Source organism: Centrocercus urophasianus, unplaced genomic scaffold (assembly GCF_019232065.1).
Source record: "Centrocercus urophasianus isolate 14NV4802_14NV808 unplaced genomic scaffold, USGS_Curo_1.0 seq_10, whole genome shotgun sequence".
In the NCBI taxonomy this organism is placed as follows: Eukaryota; Metazoa; Chordata; class Aves; order Galliformes; family Phasianidae; genus Centrocercus; species Centrocercus urophasianus.
The window spans coordinates 17,452,047-17,472,809 of NW_024884142.1; the positions used below are offsets into that span (position 1 = coordinate 17,452,047).

The 20,763-nt window shown below is 37.2% G+C and overlaps 1 protein-coding gene across 2 annotated transcripts in view; it reads right to left on the reverse strand.

Annotated features, from left to right (window-relative positions):
- Nucleotides 1–20,763, reverse strand: part of BMP5 (bone morphogenetic protein 5) — a 53,626-nt gene that overhangs the window by 16,523 nt on the left and 16,340 nt on the right. For both annotated transcript variants that reach the window (XM_042822624.1, XM_042822617.1), the window contains 2 exons: nucleotides 13,029–13,221; nucleotides 7,282–7,430 (listed from right to left, as the gene is read on the reverse strand). In XM_042822624.1, the coding sequence (XP_042678558.1) occupies nucleotides 7,282–7,430; nucleotides 13,029–13,221 (342 nt within the window). The remainder of the gene's footprint in view (nucleotides 1–7,281; nucleotides 7,431–13,028; nucleotides 13,222–20,763) is intronic.

Genomic DNA, 20,763 nt, shown 5'->3' on the forward strand with positions numbered 1-20,763 from the left:
TTTTCTTTTATACTTCTATCATATTTTTAATCTGAACATTACAATTATCTTTTTTTTTTTTTTTTGCCCATAGACACTTTGTAAGCAACCAGCAGTTAACTTTACTGAACCTAGCCACTGCACTTGCACTACACCTAGCAAAAATAAATAACTGCAACAGATAGATTTCATGCAGGGACAGTCCAGAGCCTTCATATTCCTCTCATTCTGGCATGTGCTTCTCAGTCTTGATATGAGAATTTATTGTCTCTTCTCCATATTGACAGGTATATTGAGAGTAAAAAATCATTTAAAGCACTGTGTCCCAAATCTGCTGAACTCCTTCGTCCTTATTCATATGATTTTGAGTCCTTGGCAAGATGTGTTTGTTTAACTTGGCATTTAAACTTACTTTTGGCATTTTTTCTACTTGACAGTAAAGTGCCCTTAGCAGTTTACAGAAAAGGTTGTATGGAAGTTCCAGGCTGAGTAACTGAACTGAATGAATATTATTTGCCTTTTAACATTATGACTCCTTATAATAAAGGAATAGCTGCTTCAAAAAAATCAGCTTTAAAGGTAGTTCCTCAACAATCCTGACAATTTAATAAGGTTTTTTTTACCCACAGGATCAGCACTCTGGAGTGATTTGCTGTGGGACTCCTGTGTGTAGTTTTCTGCTGTCACACGCAGTTGCAGCACACAACTCCTTTAGTAAACTGATTGAGTTCCATCTTAAAAATTCATTTTCCCCCCAGCTGCTCCAAACAGAATTGCAAGAACACTTCAAGTTTTCAGAAACAATCTGTCTCGGAATCCTGACCTGGAGAGATCACCACGTTCTTCATGACATTCAAAATCCTTACTTTTTCTGAGATCACCAGTGTGGATGCCAGTGACAGTGGTGAGATTTGTGACCTGGCTCTCTTTCCTCAGGCAGTATATATTTTATGTAAGGCACTTAGCAGACACTAATTTTGCAAGAGCTTTCAGCCATTATGCATGTTGGCCAGATTTACACTGGCAGCACAGGACAATGAGTAAGTCCAAGATCCATTATTTTGTCCTGAGTCATAGAACTGCAACAAACCACTCATTTTGTTATGAAAAACAAGCACTTATTTACTTTCAAAAGTGTTTGACAAGCCACAAAACACATTTTACAGATTAACCACTACTTCTAGGTCACAGTAGTTATTTTGGTAATAGTCTTACATATTTGTAGATAGAATTGAGAACTTCAGTGATGCTGGGAATTCATTTCTGATTTGCTAGAAAAAAATCCAAAACCAAACAACAAAAGCATTCCAACATCACATCTATGGTTTACTTCTTGTGGAGAGTGATCTCTGCAATAAGGATAGGGGAAGGCCTCTTGGAGAAAGACTCTGAGTATAGAGGATCCAATAACATCTGATATTTGAGCAAAAACTCTCCTGAGGCTCTGACTCAGAAAGATCATGAGGTAGTTTTCAAAATTAGACAGAAATTTGCTTGATTTCTCATGCCTAAACAGTGCTCTTGAGAGCAATGGGATTTCATAGAATCAGAAGAACAGAGGTAGGGATCAGCTGTAAAATAGCTTAAATGAAGATTTATTTTAAAAAGATAAAAGCTAACAACACAAGTATGATGGCCCATTTATAAGGAAGATATCCCCAATACTACAACTCTAAAGTATTTCATACCCTCTCTAATGTATTATCTCCGTAAGCTGTTAAGCAAATTTTTCCTTTTGTTGGAAACATTTATCTAGATGGATATAAAATACAGCTTTTGAAACAAGATTCATGTGTTTTATAGACTTCTCTGCTCCCTGAACTCTTCAAGGAATTCTGAAAAATAGGTGGTCTTGGATGGTCTGCTGTGCATTTCCTCGGCTTTTCAGCTTTAGTCAAAACTAAAGATCCTGCTTTTGGTACTAAAATCTTTAAAATGTTAGTTTTATTCTGTTTATTTGAAGGAATTTTCCATACCTTTTTGTGTTGATTTTGGTAATTCATAAAGCTCTTGAAGAAAGCATATGGGATTATTTGTGAACATGGTAGGAACCATGATATGCTGCAAAATGTGGCAGTACAGTGCATGTTTATGCACGAAATCGAATCTAATCATACACAAATATGTTTCCTAAGTACTTGATTTATCCTTTCAATTTAATGTACTTAAGCCGTGAACCGTCTGTAGGAGTCCAAGGGGTTTTCTCCGGTTAAAAATATGTTCAGGAAGACAATAAAACAAGGAGAAATTAGATTAATTAGTCATTCACAAAAGAATGAAAGTTTAAAAACATTCTAAATGAATCTGAGGACCAACACTAATTACTGACTCAACTACTGGAGCTTAGAAGCACATGTATCCTTCATCTGACTGGGGAGGCTGGCGGAGGATTGTTGCATAGCTATGCCAGCAGGATCAGGACCAGCATGCACTGTTGGCACATCCCACCTCTTCAACACTCCTGCTTTCAGTAAGCATGCCCATACTAACATGGGATGGTTACATTGCCTGTTACAAGCAGATGCTCGTGGTACTTCTGACCCAGCTGGAAACATGGTTTACACTTACTGGATTAAGTTACGGGGTGTCCAGGCTCACCTCCAGGTACTGGAGATGAACTGTCCCTTCTGCTTGGGTGTCAGGGTGCTGCTGCGTACTTGTGGCCAGTATCAGCTGTCCCACTGTCCCTCGTGGCACTGTCCCCAGGCTCTCCCAGGGGCAACTTCCATGTAGTTGCCCTGTTTTGGAGTCTAAGAGAGTCATCTCTCTGGCTCATTTTACACCAGCAGAGCTCAGTGCCCCACAGTATTCCCGAGCATGTTTAATTTACTCTTATAACTTTGGCCAAAGTCAGCTCTGAACCAGAACTCATGTAGCTGTACTTAGGCAGTGCTCGAGCCCAAGCTAATAAAACCTGCTGAGGGGCAGGATATATTAGCTCGGGTTCAGTGCTGTGCTAACATGGCTATATGGCTTCCAGATGGCTCAGAATTTAGGCAGAGCTATTGCCTGCCAAAGTCCATATACATATATATATATATATATATATATATATATATATATAGCCTAAATTCCCCTCACTATAAGTACACTAATGAAGGTGAAATTACTCTGATGTTTTGCCTTGTAAATATCAGTTCCACTAAGGGACTTGAGTGGAACAACACAACAGTGTCCTCTGGAGGATGTGCCAGCTACTGTGGTCATGTGGGTAGGTGCCAAGACTGACCTGGGGCAACCTTGGGATGAGAGTGATAATGTTGAATGTTGTATGTTGTGATGCCAAGGCCAGTGTGAAAGTAAGCAGCCTACTGCCTGAAAAAGCCACGGTGCTGGCACAGGTTGTTATTGGTTGAAAGTAATTTGTTCATGCTGCCTCTCTGAAGGCTTCACAGAAGATAGGGACCTTGAAAGGCCCAGCCTCAGATGAGATGATACAAAAATATGTCTCCTAGCATCTCCCCTATTACTGTTGGAGTATTTCCTGCAGGAGTAGGAGCAAAGCCCCCTTCCATGGGGAACATGTAGTAGTATTCCCAAATATGCACTGGAGAAAGACTTGGCTTTCCCCAGACTTCATTTGGATCAAGAAACCTATTTTTGTTCTAGTTTCTCTTTGTTCTGAGGAAAAAATAAATACCTGAAAAGGCTGTCAGGGAGCTGAGGATTGTTGTTTCCTGCCTACCTCGAACAGTAAGAAAGCCTAAGGAAACTTGCTATAGGATTACATGTTGATAGAAGTCATCTTAATCAACTTGGACTTCTCAAGGAAAGACCCAGTTTCTCCCATGTGATGCACAGCCTGATGAAGTATAAGGCAAAGTGATTCAGGAAAAGGCACAGAAATACATGCCTACTGTTACCCAGAACGTTGTATTGAGATCCGTGTCACTGTTACGCTCTTTCTTCCTTTCCCATTTTCCATAGGCAATGCTAAGTTCTCCTCAGCAATGAGAGAAACGGCAACAGGAAGACTCCTGCAGCTTTTGTACTCCTCCATTAGAAGTGATGGCTAATTATAAATATGTTAATACAAAGGTGCTGATTCACTGGAACATGTTTTAAGTCTTAGGAGGCATATGGTATACATAGAGAAAAAGCGTCACATAGAGCTTTTCAAATTGTTTCTGCATCTGCATTGACTTTATGCTGTAATTCATCTAACACCCGCATTTCCATCAGTGTGAAAATGATCACCTCTCGTTTTAAACACCATGGAGAGTTTTGGTGTCAAAAGGAGGGAACTGGCCAAAGGAGATGCTGCAGAATGTTGAGGAGACATTAAAAAAGAGAATCAAAAAAACCTGATCCTTAATTTACCACAGCCCCAGGGAAACAGTGCATTATATGTTGACAGCTTCCATATGTGTCATGCAAACCTTTATTCTTACTGTTCAAAATAAAATGTCCCATTAAGAGAAAAAGTCTACATTCCATGCTAAAATGGTGCGTATGATACCAAATACTGTCTCAAAGAAAAAAAGAAAATGCATTCCGATGTCATGTGGCTTTTTGTACTTTTTCAGCATTTTTAAAAGGAAAAAAATATGAATTACAACAACCAGACATTCTCCAAGGGTTTGTGGGGGTTTTTTTGTTTTGTTTTGTTGGTGGTGGTTTTTTTTAATCACATTGTTGTATTAAATGGCTACATTTTTTTTTAATTCCTCATTTAGACATTATTATTATTGATGTACCTTCTTCAGGGATGTACCTTTCACCAAAGAAATGTATCTCTACAAGTAATTGCTTAAAAACTCATTGAAAGATAACTATAAGAAAGATTATTATTAATGATAATGATAACAATATAGTAGCACCCTGGAGTCTCAGTAATTACCTTTTCCCTATTTTAAAAGTGCTCTGTGAATAAATCTGAAAAAATGAGTACGTATTTACAGACTATTGGCCAGTGCCCCAGAGAATACACTAAACATGAATCCTCTGACTTAATGGAATCCAATTTAGTATTTAGTTTAATGGTCTGTTGCAACAGAAAGGTTCATGGTCTAGGTCTTATCATAAATGTCTCTCCAGTTCTGGGGACACAATTCCTGTACCTTCCATTAACTCTATAGATAGCTGAGGGCATGAAGAAAGGTGCCTCAGACCCTCATGGCCTGAAGTTCCTCTGAGCCAATGGCAGATTTTTCCATTACTTTTGATCACTCCCTTGGGCATTCAAAGAGAAGTGGTTGGAGGCAAGGTGGGTGGGGTTCCCTGGGTTGAAAACAGAGTCCACTGAATACCAAGTATAAAAATTCATGTTTTTTCTGTACACAAACGTGTCATTCAACTGCTGGTGTTTCCAATAGCTTCCAGAAGTAACAGCAACCCAATAAAAGTAAACAAAGTTTTAAGAACAAAATTGTAAGAGCATAAAAGGATGATTTTCCTTATGCTAAGCTGAAGTGGTATAGCACAGGTCTTCCCAATAGCTTTGAAAACTTTAGTCCGTATAAGGAAGGGCAGTCTTCTTGCATGAATAAACTAAAAGGGGAACAGAAAGAGAGGAAAGGGGAATTCCCTCCTCTCTTCAGCAGCTGCGTCGAGAAATTAAAATAAGCAAGGTGAAGAAGGTAAACCTGCCTGTGACGTTGGTATTTAAAATAGAAAATTATCTATCACCTTTCGGATCTTGGGAGTAAGACAGGGGAAATATTTATATAAACCGTTCATTTACAATTTCTTCAGTGTGTTAACCTAAAAGTTTCTTTTAACTGTACAAACTTACTGGCTGTTTACTGAGGGAATATAAATTTGAGGCTAGAATCAACAATTTGCTAGTTCCAGGGTTTCTTAATGAGTGCCTTTCATGGATATTTAATTTTCAAGAATTTCTGTATTTGAATCTCCTGGAAGAAATTAAAAAAAAGAAAGGAAAGTCATGGATGGAGTTTATTCTGGAGCAGGAAAACTGGCTGGGAGCCAATCCACCTCATTTGGATGCCTGACGGAAGTGTCACCTCTCCGAAATTTTGAGGGTTTAAAACTGGCCTTAACCAAACCAGGCTGCCTCCTCACACAGCCCACAGCCAGGTGCGGGGCATTTGAAGACATGTTGAATGCAGCAACAACATGGCGGCCTACTTAGGATCAATGTCTTCCTTTTCCGCTGGCTGTATCTGAACTTTCTGGGCAATTTTAAGTGAAATTGGCCACCGCGATTCAAGCCTTTCTGAACACTGTGCCTAACGGAGGACTCCGGGCCATGGCAGGTTTTTGGATAACTCTCCAGCAGGCAAAGAAGTTGCCGGAAAATTCTGAGAGACTTTGTTCACAGCCCAGCTGAGCCTGAGGGAAAATGCAGATCAAAACCAATGAGGAAACGTAGCCAGAACAAAGAAAGAAGAAAAAAAATATATTAATTCTTACACCAGGGTTTCTTCTGCTACTCATTAACATTATGTCAGCTAAGGTTTAGATTAGCTGGCATCACAGATCCCCTGACCTTTGGCATAAAAAGCTTTTCGACAAGAAAGCTAGATCTGAAAGTTTGCTTGTAAAGTAGCGCAGATTAAGTGAACCATCACAGAAAAAAAATTGCACATAATTCTCTTTTTATTAGTTTTTAAAGAAATCTGAGAAAGAACACTTCTCAAATATTATCTTGCATTGAGATGTATTTTCACTTTGTAATAAACAGCATAACCGTAAATAATATAGTAGTCTAGTAAATTGTTCTTAAAATATCATGGCTATTATTCAGACTTAATAAGATTCTTTCTACTTTTTAGCTAATTAAAATGTTAAAGATTTTAAAGTTTTGACACATTTCAGGTAAAAATGTTTTGAAATAAAAAAAATTTTTGAAAGATAGAAAATCAATTTCCACATTACTCCATTATTAACCTTTTTCCAATGTCAATATTAGTGGCAAGGAAGTCACTCCGGTCCTGTAGCTGTTTTATAGCTTTCTCCATACTTCACCTCAGAAGGATCTTTAGAAGCTTAATAAACCAAAAATCCCCCAAATCTTCTTGAGCTTCCTGACTGTATGTAGGTAATCATCAACGGAAGAACATTAAAATCAAACCTGATTTTTAATGTTAGAGCTTTTATCCCAAATTTCATTTAATTTGACTAGATTCAGTTAGCTTTATAATTGCTATATTCTATGGAATTAAGAACAATAAATAGTTTCCAGATCATGACTACATCAGGACAAGACTGTGTTCTTCATTCATAAACCCGCCATGAATTGCCACCCAGTAGAGTTGAAAAACACCAATCCAGAAAAGGTTCACAGCCATAGGATGACAAGAGCATATATGGAGCAACAAGCTATAGTTACAGCCTTACCGTCTCCTGTTTCAGCGCAGAGCTGCAAGCCCAGATTGTTCTGTGGATTAATCACCCAGTGATTGCTGGTCACAGTAATGTCAAACACAAACCAGCCCACATCAGAAGCTTGAGCCTTTCTTGTGTCTAACAGGAACAAGTCTGCATCCCTAAGTTAAAGAAAATAGAGAGTTATGACATTCAAATATTACTATTTTTTTTTTTTCCCTGACTTCCTTGCTGACAATAACTTTCTCCAGTCCAAATGAATAATCCTTCCACACATCCTCATCATGACACAGCACAGCGTATGCTGTAGCCAACACATAATTGTTAAGTATAATACAGGTATTCCCCTCAGATGCCTTGCTGAAATGATCCAGCATATGAAAACTGCAGTTCTGGAAAATGTAAAAAATCTAGTTTCCTGGTATGAATACACAAAATATATAATTGAGACTGTGCATAAAGAATTCATCTTTCAGCACCAGAATGTCTCAGGAACAGTAACATTTATAAAACATCTAGTGTAAATGACAAAAAATGTCAAAATCACGTTCAAATTTCAACTAAAATTCAAAGGCATAGTGTGGCTAAAAGAATCTGTTATCAATAACATATGACAGCGATATCATATAACAAAACATGAATATATGACAATTTCATATTAATACAGATGTTTAGAAAATAAGTCTACATATCAAAGTGGAAATTATATACTGATTCAGTAACGTACTTATTACATTTTAACCCTCAGATCCCTGGTATATTCTCAAATTCATTCCCATGAAATTTTCCAGTAATTCAGAAGGGCTACTCAGGGGAGTTCGTATAATTGTGTTACTAAATGTTTAGCATGGATCATTTATTTGTTCTGTTTTCACATATCTCCCGAAACAATTGCTTCCAGAACCACATCTGCATTACAAATAATTTACGGCAACGGCGATGCTAAAAACAAGATATTTAACTCTCATCAGTTTCACTTTACACACTTCAACAAAGCAGCATGCATTATTAAAAACTGTTTTCTCCATTGTGCCTTTTAAACTTAAGTCTATTGTTATATAAACCTTTCCCTTCTCTGCCATAAAAAGTAATCAAAACAACAGTGCACAAGAAGAAATGTTTTACTCTGCATCTAGACTGAACAAGTCAAGGCAAACTTGGCTTACACAGACCTTGGAGTTGTACCGTTAACTTGCAGGCAGCATGAATGTATGTTTAAGGAGGTAAGAGAGACGGCAAGAACAGGCTTTGCGCATAGGAGAATTTAGAATTATGATGTTGCTGTCGCAATAGTCACAGTCTGCTTAATCACAATGACATGGTAGGAATTTACGGCTTTATCTAGACTAACCACTTTACACGCACTGAAAAGCTCTTATACTGAAAAAACATTTTGTATAGCTCTTGAAACTGTGTTAGTTCAACACATGGGAAAATAAAACCAAATGATTTCAGACAAGCGCACGTTTGCCTGTACGTGAGAAACAGTTGCAGAATCAGGTTAAAGAGCTCAGCAGCAATGAGTGAACCTTTAGTTATTTATTTATTTGTTCTTAAGAAAATTGTTGGAACTTTTTTAAAATTCATCCTTTTTGCCTTCTTCTACAGGATAATCATTTGCTGAGCTCTTATGGCTCGTGTTTCACTAGAACTGTGTGAACGGCCACACAAGGAGAAAACATACCTTTCTCCCTCCAGAGCTAATATGAAAACAGTCTTACAATTCAAAAGAGCCTGACCAACTACTCTAGCACTGAAGAAATTAACAACATACCGCAAGCTCATAAATAGTACTCTCTGGAGTCTTAAATGCCCATTTTTTTCTCTAATAAGCAGTTTTATCAGAACTTTAAAACTGAACAGTTTGATTCTGAATGCAGCAGGCTTTATGACAGTTATTTGTAAATATCTCTTGTACCATTTGGTAAATTTAATAGGAAAGTGTGGAACGATGTGGAATATAAAGTATTACAATATTACAGTGCCATGATTTCTTGTTTTTATTGTCTCTTCCTGGAATACACAATTATTTTCCCATATATATTCTTTTAGCTCCAAACTTTGCTGTGAATGATACCAAAAGTTCTCAAAAGTCAGTGCGTACGATATCTTTATGCTGAATCAGAATACTACTAACAGGGTAACCCAGAAATCCTCGTAAAGAACAAATTCTCCCCGAGGATCTCTTCACAGCATGAAGTTATTTGTATGGCAGTAGAAACTCACATCACTCTGTCTTTGGCACTGTTATGTTCACCTTCCTGCAAGGATCTGGCTGTGATAACAGACGCGAACAGGCAGATTGTTCGTACCCATTTACTTGGCAAATAAACTAAAAATTATCTGTGTGTACTTAGAGGAAATTAGAACTGATTTGCAAGAGAAGATAGTAAAATAGAGAAAAAGACTCCAGATCAGCACCAATGTTTTAGGCCGCATAGCAGTAATTTACTACAGAAATTAAAAATACGTGTCGGAAAAGTAATGACTTATTTCAGAATTCATATAAATACTGGGTGAATGCCTGGCCTATCAAAAATCAGTGATTGCTCTGGATTCAGTATACTACCATTAGCTGATGTCACTGAAATTTCTTATCACATTTCACAACATTTTCAATTTTTAAATTCTCCTTTATTCTATGAAGAGAAAGAAGAAAAAACAATCGCATTTAAAATGAAAAACAGCTGCAAATTTTGGCTCTAATTTAAAAAAAAAAAAAAATCTATTTAAAAATAGTCCACAACACATAATAAAAAAGTAGTGCATTATGTCGTAAATAGCCTGAAATGCAACAATGAACACATACAGACAGAACACAGCTGATTGGCTTTACCTTTTTGGAGGCTGTTTAAGTTTACTGATCACAGTCTGGACTCAGACGACCAGTTGCCTACATCAGAAATGCTACCACACTCAAGAATTTCAGCAGAGGCTATGGGCAGAACGTCTAAGATCCAGATCTCCTGGGTCATTCAGGAAAGTGAAGGTGAAATAAACCATCTCTAAATTCCTTGAAACCCAGCAAAGATTTTGACCAGATCGAAACATGACTACTAGTATGTAATAGGCCATCCCCATAATGTGGTTTCACCTCTCGCCTCATTCCAGAAAGCTGCTCTAGTATCTTAATGACACTTGAGGATTCCCTAATGTGGGAAGAATCCTTGGGGTTTAGTTAAATTAGTGGCTAGCTGCCATTAGATCATGAACAAGGATTTGGCCTGTTGGAGCACATTACTTTCGTCATGAGAAAAGATCAGGGTAGGAGTACATTGGCAGGGCTGAATAGAAAAGTTGCCTTGCCTTTGGCAATGCTTTACATATTCCCTTAGAACAAACAGAAAATTTCAATCTCAAAGACTGTAATTTTAGCAAACTCCAAATGAATTCAATGCACGCATTTCAGCAACTTCTCCAAAGACAGAAAAATGTCTGAAACTACAAAGACTGCAACACAGAACCCATAAACCCTGACCATGCCTTGCCCAAAAGCACAGCAGAACCCATAACAGATTGCATAATCCTACTGGGCACCCCCATTTCCCATTCAGAGCAAAGAAAGGTGGAGGGCCAGGGTCAAATTAAGCAGTTCTGCTGTGGTATGACTAGCAGGAGTGTGGAGCACTCCATAGCTACAGAAATATTTGCACCTAAATCTGAAAATTTTACAACTAAAGTCTTATGTCTTGATATAGGACAAAACTGAGGTGACAAAGTCATGACTAACGCTACTGAAGTCTGGATCCCAAGGCAAAAAATAATGTAACTTTATTGCAGTGATAAAATATGCTTAGGAGTTCTTCTGATCAGAGATACTGAGAAGCAAGTGGGAAAAGTTCCTTGTTTCAAATATGAACACTGTAGAGGTTATGAGGTTGTGGATTTCTCCAATCCCAACATTAAAGCATTTGCCATCATATGCTGCATATATAAGTGGAGACTGAAGAGAAACACTTGAATAAGACTAAGTCTAATAAGTCTAAGTCTGAAATTTCCTTAGATAGAATAGGGAAAAGCCAATGGACGGTGTGTCATTGCATGTGTACTCTTCCCACATCATGATTCCATCTGAACACGTGGGGTTATTAGGCTAATGAATGGAAATACATACGTATTTTTAAAAAATGTTTATAAATAGAAATAGTGATTTTACTATCTTAGAAAAGTAGATAAGATATTGAAAGAAATCGTGAGTATTCTTCAGTGGTTTCATAGGGACAACTGTCATTTAACAGGTCAGATGTTTATTAAAGTTTCGTCTTGCTTCAGAGGAGTAAGTGACTTTGCCTTCTCTAAAATAAAACAGAAGCAACTTAATGAAAAAAAAAAAACAACAACCAACATACAAATAAAGAAACCCATTAAAGTGGATTAGAAAACTAACTTTTCCCACTTGTTTTCAAAAAAAGTCTGTTGATTTTGCAAGTAAAGAGCTTTCAACATCCCAACCCTGACATATGCTCTTCAAAAATATATATTTTTTTTCCTTCCAGTTTCATTCTTTCCTCCAAAAAGTTTCTTTTGGAACCTACAACAACAGAACTTTTGCAAGTTAAGCACAGAGGAAAAAAAAATATCCTGCACTGTTCTATTTCTGCACAATGTAGTAAGAAAGCAGAAGATACTCTGCAAGGATAAGTGTTTTCCCTTCTGTTGGTTCTGCTCCATCGACAAAAAACAACTCCTCTTTATAGTCATAAAATGTTTATAATTTGACGGTCAGAGATCTCACCTGGAAGGTACGAGCTCAGGGTTCTGTGAGCAGCAAAGAGATTTGAACTCTGGCCCAGCCTTTGAGCTACCTGATGATAGAGTGCTTGATGCTTTGCAAGTTTCTGCTACCATTTCCGCTGCCTTTGCTAGACATTGCCAGAATAGAAATGTGTTATCTGTTCCAAGATGAGGGAGGTTTTTATTTAACTCATAACAATTTTTCTTTCTCGCTTTGCTTAAACATTAAAGACATTAAGCAATTTAATTTTAAAATTTTCACCAATCTAGGTAAAAACTCCAGTACTTTGTGGACATGCCATTTTTTTTTTCAGAAGCATCTTGGAATTGGTACTACTTTTTAATGGGAATTTTGGGATATTTATCTACTTTGCCTTGTCAAATCTGGTCATTTACATGGCTGTTGCACAGTCCTGGAAATATGTCCCACGCTGTTCCGCAAACATAGGATCAGATATTTGCTCATGTGTAATGTCTATGTGTTTTAATTCTTAGTTATTGTACGCAGCAAGTGTTAAGTGTCTGTATGTCATCTTAAAGGCAGTGCCTGATTCAATCTTTCAGTTACATTCTGCAGAATACTAAAACACGCTTGCGAAAAAAAAACCTTCAAAAGTCAGCAAAATTCAACAGTCTATCTGCCTGTAAGGAACTATCTGAATCTTGGCTTGTAGTACCTCAGTGTCAGCAAATGGTGTATTTACCAAATCCAGACGCTTACACTGTACATACGATTCCACCATTTGTTCACTGAGAACATGAACCCTCACCCTCTCTGTATATGGGCAGACTGTTTGGTGAGGCTGGAAATGCAACTCCATAAACCTGGAATAAATTATGTTGAAGATAAGTTTTGTTCTTGCTCAGTTTTTGTTGACGTTGCCTAGGAATTAATGCAACACAAACCACAGGGACAGCAATAATGCCTTGCCAAGGGCACGCTTATGATCAGTTATCACCTCTCAAATTCAGATAGAAATCTGGAACATTACTGCAGGCATAATATGCTCATGCCGACATGATACCTGTTGGGATACTCCTTGATGATCTGATAAATGCTAATCTGAATTGTTTCGTTCTCAAACCGGCTGTTGCTTCGATCTTTATATATCCGGAATTCAGCTGCTGTCACTGCTTCTCCATGTGGGATTTGAGTGAGGTCAAACCGAAATTCCTTGTAGTGCCTTCGCTGGTGGGAGAAGTCCTTGTCTCTTTCAACTGTTAGAGAAAGAATTGAATGCAAATTAAAGTGGTGAATACTGATTTCCCATGACTAATGGAGCATTCCCCGTGCTTAGGAGTAAACAAACAGGACAATATAAAACTGTGGAAATAATAAAACCACAAGCTCAGACATACTTCCAGTTAAAGGAAATTCCACAAGCCAAATGTCTTCAGTTCAAAAGGAAAAACCCTCAGTGGGTTTTATACAAATTCCAGAAGCCAGAGTGGAAAGAATATCAAAAAAAAGCTGAAAGAGGGCATGTTGTAAAGTAACTAGAAATATGGACAAACTTAAAGCTGCAGAAGGACTTAGGACTTCAGTTTGGTTGCAAGCACAGCAGCAGTAATATCAGAGAAATAGATGCCTTTTGAAAGTGCTACTCATCACTAATATCTAGGCAGATGAGGGGAATGCTGATCACTCCCTCTTAAAATAACAAATCCTGAAGTAGTGCTAAAGTGCACTACAACACCATATATTCAAGAAATGGTCACATCGCATAAATCACATCATGTAAATTAACACATGCTGCAATCTAATGGCATCGGCTTCATCATGCCAGCGGTCAGAAGGAGCCATGAATCAGGGCTGAGAGGCAAAATGGTGTTGAACCCCTGCACGGGCAGGGTTGCTCCTGGCTGGAGAGGTCTCTCTGAGAGGCAGTGGCTGCACAGGGCCACTGCCAATGTTTATGACACCACAGTTCCAAAACAACTAATTTTTTTCTTCCCCAGGTCAGGAGTGGATGGGGATATAAGTTGACTTCAATGTACAGCTGTACTGGGGGTTGCTCAGGTATCTGCTGCAGTCCTCACCCTGAGTTAGGTGCTAGTCCCACCAAGGAATATCTGTTCTGATGCAGCAAGGGAATCCACAGGGCTCAGTGCTGGCTGATTACTATCTCATGGGATGAACGCCAGATTTTACAGACACAAAAGGGAAAATCATCCACGGTTTTCCTTCCTAGAAATGTAACACTGACCTCTAAAAAAAGTTGTGCTCCTGCCCTGCAGCAGTGAAGTTTCACTTTCCTCCTGATTTGACTAATGGTGGACAAAGCCTGACACACAGAGCTAAAGGTTTGTGACTGCGCCCAGCTTCAGTAAATGCTCCCTCATACAACTCCTGCTCTCCTACTGAGTTTTGGTAATAACTGTCTTCAGATCCTGGGAACGAACTACATGAGTTCTGAAAAATTGCAGGCACAGATTACTACCTTATATTTATGAACAATAAAATGTCTTCATTATTAGAGTGTATTTATATTTAGATGTTCATGTCTGTGTGTACATTGACACTATTTCACCTACATACACAATGCATATCTGTTTGTATATATTTGCTGCTTGCGTTATTATAATGCACATGTCTTACAAAGCAGAAATGTGCTGAAAGAAAATGCTATGTTTTGGAGCTGCTGTTAAAGGGCACAGTCATGGATGTGTTAAAATGAAAATCACTGAAGCAAAAGCTTTTACACTTTTTTTTCAGAGCAGCAGTCACCTGTGGCCATCTAGCTAGAGCCCTATAGAACACTTCACATTCATCCTTTCAAAAATGTTCACTATCTTTGTTTTCATGAGAATTTTTTTTTTGGAAGTGTCCAAAAGGACGTTGCCTTACAAATCACCAAAAATAAAATAGATAGGTTATAAGAACATTTTGTCTTCAGTGAAAATGAACTTTCCCTTGGCTGACAAACGGAAAATTGTCTGCTAGCTGCAAGGTTTACTTGGCTCAACTGTGTATTTAGCTTACGTGGTTTGCCATCTTACACTATGCAGAAAAAGTAAAACAGAAAAGAGGCAGAAGCATGTAAACGGGCTGCTCTGTACCTGGAGATGAATGGGCTGCTACTGAAGAGAAACAGGATACAGTCTATTTAGCAGCTCTGCTGCTCAGCTCTAAGCTGTGAGATATACACAGAGATCTAGCTTGAGGTTTGGGGTCTGTTTGCCTTTTTTTTAATGTGCATGTAAAGCCTTTCATTTCTGAGAGAACTTGGCAGAGATTAACATATGCAAATGCACTGAACTGTGGAGGATTTTTCGAGCATAGAGTCTGCCACAAGTTTCTAATGTTATAGCTGAGGGTTGCTGAGCTAATGTAGAATAGATTATGTCCATAATCTGCAAATGAAAAATATATTAAAGCCAGAATTAATGTAGCAACAATATCCTGCATTAGTATTTATTCAACAAGTATTTACCAGCTTTCATGGGTAACTAAGCACAACTCACTGTGAGTAAGCACTGGAGAATTAGGCTCTGAATAAAAGTTTTAAACGCCAGTACTCCTGGCCTGAGCTGTTTTTATTTGGGTTTGAGGTTTCTTTCTGTCTAGTTTCTTACAAAGTACATTCTAATTAATAACATTAGTTTGGAAAAAGCAGTTGTCTCCATGTACACTACAGTTTGGACACAAACCTCTATGACACAGTGCGATAACCACTGATGGGATTCTCTCATGAGCACTTACTGCTCATGAGCTCAACTGCTGAAAGAACACTGATAGCCCTTGTCTGTTGAGCCCCAAATTACAGTTAACTTAGATATTATGTATCCATGTATACCCAAGGAAGAGAAAATATTGCCATCTGAAAGGATTGCAATTTCAAAATTTCCTTAAGCCTCTACTTGGCAGGACAGAATTGGCAAGCAAGGCAGGACCCGGGAGTAGAAATAGCCTCCAAAAATGAAGGGGTGTGTAAAACAGGCACTAAAATCCATGAAAAATCTTGAGTCCAGGGAAGTCCCACCCTCTGCATTGAAGCCAGAATCTCAAACCATAAATTTCTGTAGGCCAATGTACAAAACATTAAAAACAATTTTATTGTATTTAGAAAAGTGAAGATTTTATATCATATAGCAGACTGGAAAAAAGCAATCACAATCATGTTGCAGCATTGTCTAGTGTCTACAATGACGAACTATAAAAGAGAAATGTTATTTAATGAGTATTTTAGTGCTAAAAATAAGACACAAATCTAGCTCTCTTGTGCATCTAATAAATGCTTTGTTAGGGAAGACTGAATGCACGGTAAGCCGTCCATCAGATCCTTTGCATCACTGAAATGGCATTAAGTGCAGCAGGGCACTATGTCTCAAGTATTTCTATTTTAAATGTGACAGCTTTTCAGGACTGGCAGTCCGAAAAATATCATTCAAGATTGGGAAGTATTCAGTTCTTCCAGATCATTCTCATGTCATTCCAGCTCTGCTCAATTCATCTGCCAAAATGCATCTCTGTGGGACAGATCACAGCATCTAAAAACCAGTTGACCAGAATATCAGGAAGTCCTTTTTTAACCATTGAAAATCTATAATTTTTGTAATTAAAAAGGACTACGATATCAGGTCAGTGCTGATTACAACAAAATTCTTCATCTGCTCTCGCTGATCAGGAGCACTGGCTTTTTGCACTGGTATTCTCATACCACCTGAAACTAATATATTCAGCGCTATGGTTACATCAGAAAAATCATAGCTCAGGGGAATATCACAAACACCTGTGTGTGTAAGATAGGAAAGAATGATATTTTCCACCCATGTGGCTCACTGATGAAATATTCATACTGTATTGACACTCACCCCAATCCAGAAGGAATGAAGAGGAGTCTACACCACAAAGATATTCTGAAAAAAGGGTTATCTGTTACATGAAAATATTGTGCACTGATTTCCATTAATAAAAATATGAAGCACATAGGTGGAAGAACAGTGCAGTAAATAATCAGTGTATTACCAATTCAGCTACAAATGTCTAATTGACTGTTGACTGAGCTTAAAAAAATAGTTGAAAGTGCTAGCAAGAAGTTTATGCTGTAGTGCATGGGACTATTATGCATGCACTTTCATTGGCAATTAGCTCCCCACTTATGTATTTCACTTTTCCTAAAGAGGTTGTGGTGACATGTATGGAAAGTGAAAGCTTTTTCAGCAAGTGGGGAGCAAACTAAGGCCAGGTTGTAACAAGCTGATTTTACTACATAAGGTCCAAGAATCCCAACTGGATTCATGAATCGTGAAGCTTCTTTAATCAACTTAATGTTTAACCACTACATATACATGCCAAGGCAAAGAAAGGGTCTTGCAGACCGTGTAACTATAAGAGGCCATTTGCACTAATCTCACTGAATTTCACTGTTTAATTCTGGTTTCTTTGTATAAGCACTAAGTAAACCAGTCAGTTTTAATCACTTCAAGGTGATAAAGGTTACAGTAAGCCGATACACTACAAACGACACTTGTTTACATCTTGAATATAATGAAATGATAGTTTATCTACAGTGAACACTTGTGGTTATCTGACAGAAACAGGTCAAAGGTTCCAGGCGTTTTCTCCTGAAATTACTCAGCGCTGCCTCTAATGACTGATAATTGAAAGCAGAGGCTGGAAATATCAAATGTGGTAGGTGACAGATAAGCAACAGATTAATGCAAGTACTCTGTTACAGGACACTAAGAGGTCAGAGGCCCTAGGAATTAGCTATTGTGCTACTGTGAAAAGACAGACATCAAATAGCTATTTACCTCATTGCTCTGCTCTCCAGCATTCAAATCCTAGAAACCCATTCAAGACTATTAAACATCAGTCTATGTTAGTGACAATGCTTTTTACAAAATATGGCAAAAAAATAGAGTGTGTTGACAAGGGAAAAAATGCAATCCATGAGCCGAATGAAAGATTCTTTGATATGACAGATGTCAAGATTTTAACAAAGTGCATCACAGAGAATTTAAGAACTACATTAAGCAAAACATCATTCTCAGCTGAGGAGATCAGAAAACAGACTTTTAAAAATAAATGTGTTAAATCTTTGTAATTTTGTGCAGGCTTTTTGGCTGCTGAATAAAAACATTAACTTTAAAAAATTTAAGCTTAACTCAGCAAATGCACTTTTCTTCTTTTTACTTATCAAAATGCAAAATCTAATTCAAATTTTATTGAAGTACATGGCAGTCTTTTATATCTATCTGTTAGACTTTGAATAAGAATTAAGCTTCCAGAAAGGTCTTAAAATGAGTGCGCTTTTAAAAGTCAAGTGTAAAGAAAAATATTCTCCTAATGATAATTAAAAAACACACAAAAAAAAAAACAGAAAAAGAAAATACTTGCCTTAGTGATGCTGCTTTGTTAAAGATTTAATTGCTTTTATAAAACTATAAGAATTGCAATCAAGGCTATTTTGACTTAGAAGTTAAAATTCATGTAAATAGTCATTTGTATTCAGAAGAATGTTTCAGACATCAGAGCCTGATACTGTCACTAGAGAGCCACTTCTGTTTGTTAAGAGTCAACTGTCTTGCACCAGTCCATAACAAGAGACAAGTTTATCTACCTTTCCCCTTTAGTCAACTGCTCCAGACCAGAGGAATAAGAGATAGCCCTTTCTCAACAGACATTTCAACCCATGGCAGCTATTTTCAATGACAAGATCCTGACTGCCACAATATTGAGTAGCTCAGTAATGGGACATCCTGGGCCACCTTCAAACATAAAACAGGAGTTGGTAAAACTGAAAAAAAAAAAAAAAAAAATCATTTCTGTTCTCACATCCTTTTTGTTTTCCTAATGTTTATTTTACTGATAAAAGGCATCTACTAGATAATCGTTCATCTGAGTGTTTTGACCACAGAGCTTCAGAATCATATGCCCACTTGCCTGATCTCTTAATGCCTAGTTTTCTGCATTTCTTTTCACATTGCAACCCATTTTCATCAGCAGAGAAAGGGAGGGCTTAGATCCCCATTTGTACTTTGCAACCACTAGTAAGGAAAAGTAGGTGATTGAGACTTAAAATATCATCCTTTTTTTTCTGATTTTTCTCCCTAGATTGAGGTGGAAAACAAAACTACATTCTCTGTTTCCTTGGTGAACAAACTATGAGAGAAATAAAAAGTGAATGAAGATGTGGTCATTATCATCTGGTTCTTTCATGAAAATATGTTGCAGAGGCTTCAATGTTGCCAATGCAGGTTCTTTAGCTGTGTTCAGAACGTGCCTTCTGAATCAAGATCTTTTGGGACTTATCTCTGCACAAAATGGATCAGCTGGTACTCAGATCCCAAGAGCACTTGTACTGGGATACCTTAGGTCAGAAGTGCAGGCAGCTGATAACAGGTGATCTCAAAATAACCAGTATTTTTGAGTGCATTTCATTCATGTCCCATCATAAACACCGAATGCATCCATCAGGGTCTTAGTCCACTTTATAATTTGGATCCCTTCTTAAATGCAAAAGCATCTTAGAAGCAAAATTATTTCTGTAATCAGTGAGAATTTTCTTTAATTGAGTAGGGTAAGTCTCCAGAAATTTTATTTTTTTTCATTGCACCAGTTCACTTAAAAAAAAAAAAAAAAAAAAAAAAAAAAAAAAAAAGTGTTACTATATCACTATATTTTTTAGTTTCTCTGTATTTATTATTATTAGGTTGGTTGTATTTAAAGTAATTAAAGAGTTACAGACGTGGTTTTGAAAGAGTGATGCAAATTCCTTTTACAAAATATATATTTTCTTATTGAAACAGAAAAGAGAAGGCTTGTAGGTCACACTCACACGTTTGGAGTTATTTCACTAAAGTATTTTCAGTCAATTACTGGCATCAGTGAGCAGTGTTTGGTTGTTTTGGTTAACTAAATTAGAGACAGTTAGAAAATTCGATGAAATACTACGCAGTTAGTGGCAGCTTCAGTAAATGAGAAATCGTCTATTGTTTCCTAAATCCAGGCTTTTAATGGTGGAATAACTCTTCCATAATTCCACAAAATTACTAAACCCTATGAATTGCAAAGCAATTCAGGGAAGATAAAGTCAATAAGAAAACTTTCAGTCACTGCAACTGAGTTTAGAGCCAAGGTGAAAAGGAAAACTGTAACTTAAAATAATAATAATAATAAAAAAATACTTTGCATGGACTTTTTTCAAGCACACATTGGTTTTCATCTTTCACAGAAAAAAAAAAAAAGTTTCAATAATATATAACATATATATATATAATATAAATATAATGTATAATACTATATAACAGAATTAAGTTAGAATATACCCAAAAACTTAGTATTACATTTTTGAGTATGACCAGAGAAGTACTGTTCTATTATTGAAATTTTAAGTTCCTACTTTTATTGTTGCAGTTTATAAGATTAGATAGATTTATATTAATTAGCAATAAATAGACAAATCGTTTGAATGTTTTGAAGTTCATGTTAAGGGAGACCTTCAAATGATGTCATATGATATCTACTTTCTAATTCCCTCAAAGCCTTCCTACATATATTCAACTCTAGTAAGGGGTAGGCAGTGTCTAGGCAAATAACAGAAGAATTTACAAAGACATAGCAAAATATAAGAGCATATATAAAAAGAATACATTTTTTTCCTGGAATAATTTTAACAACTAAAACTCAGTAGTTAAAAGCTTTTACCGTTCCTCATGAGCACAAAAGATTTCTCAGGAACCACAGAGCAATGCCTTCCAGCAGTATTTATAACCACAGAACTAAACGTATACCTGGACCGAAGAGGCGTAACT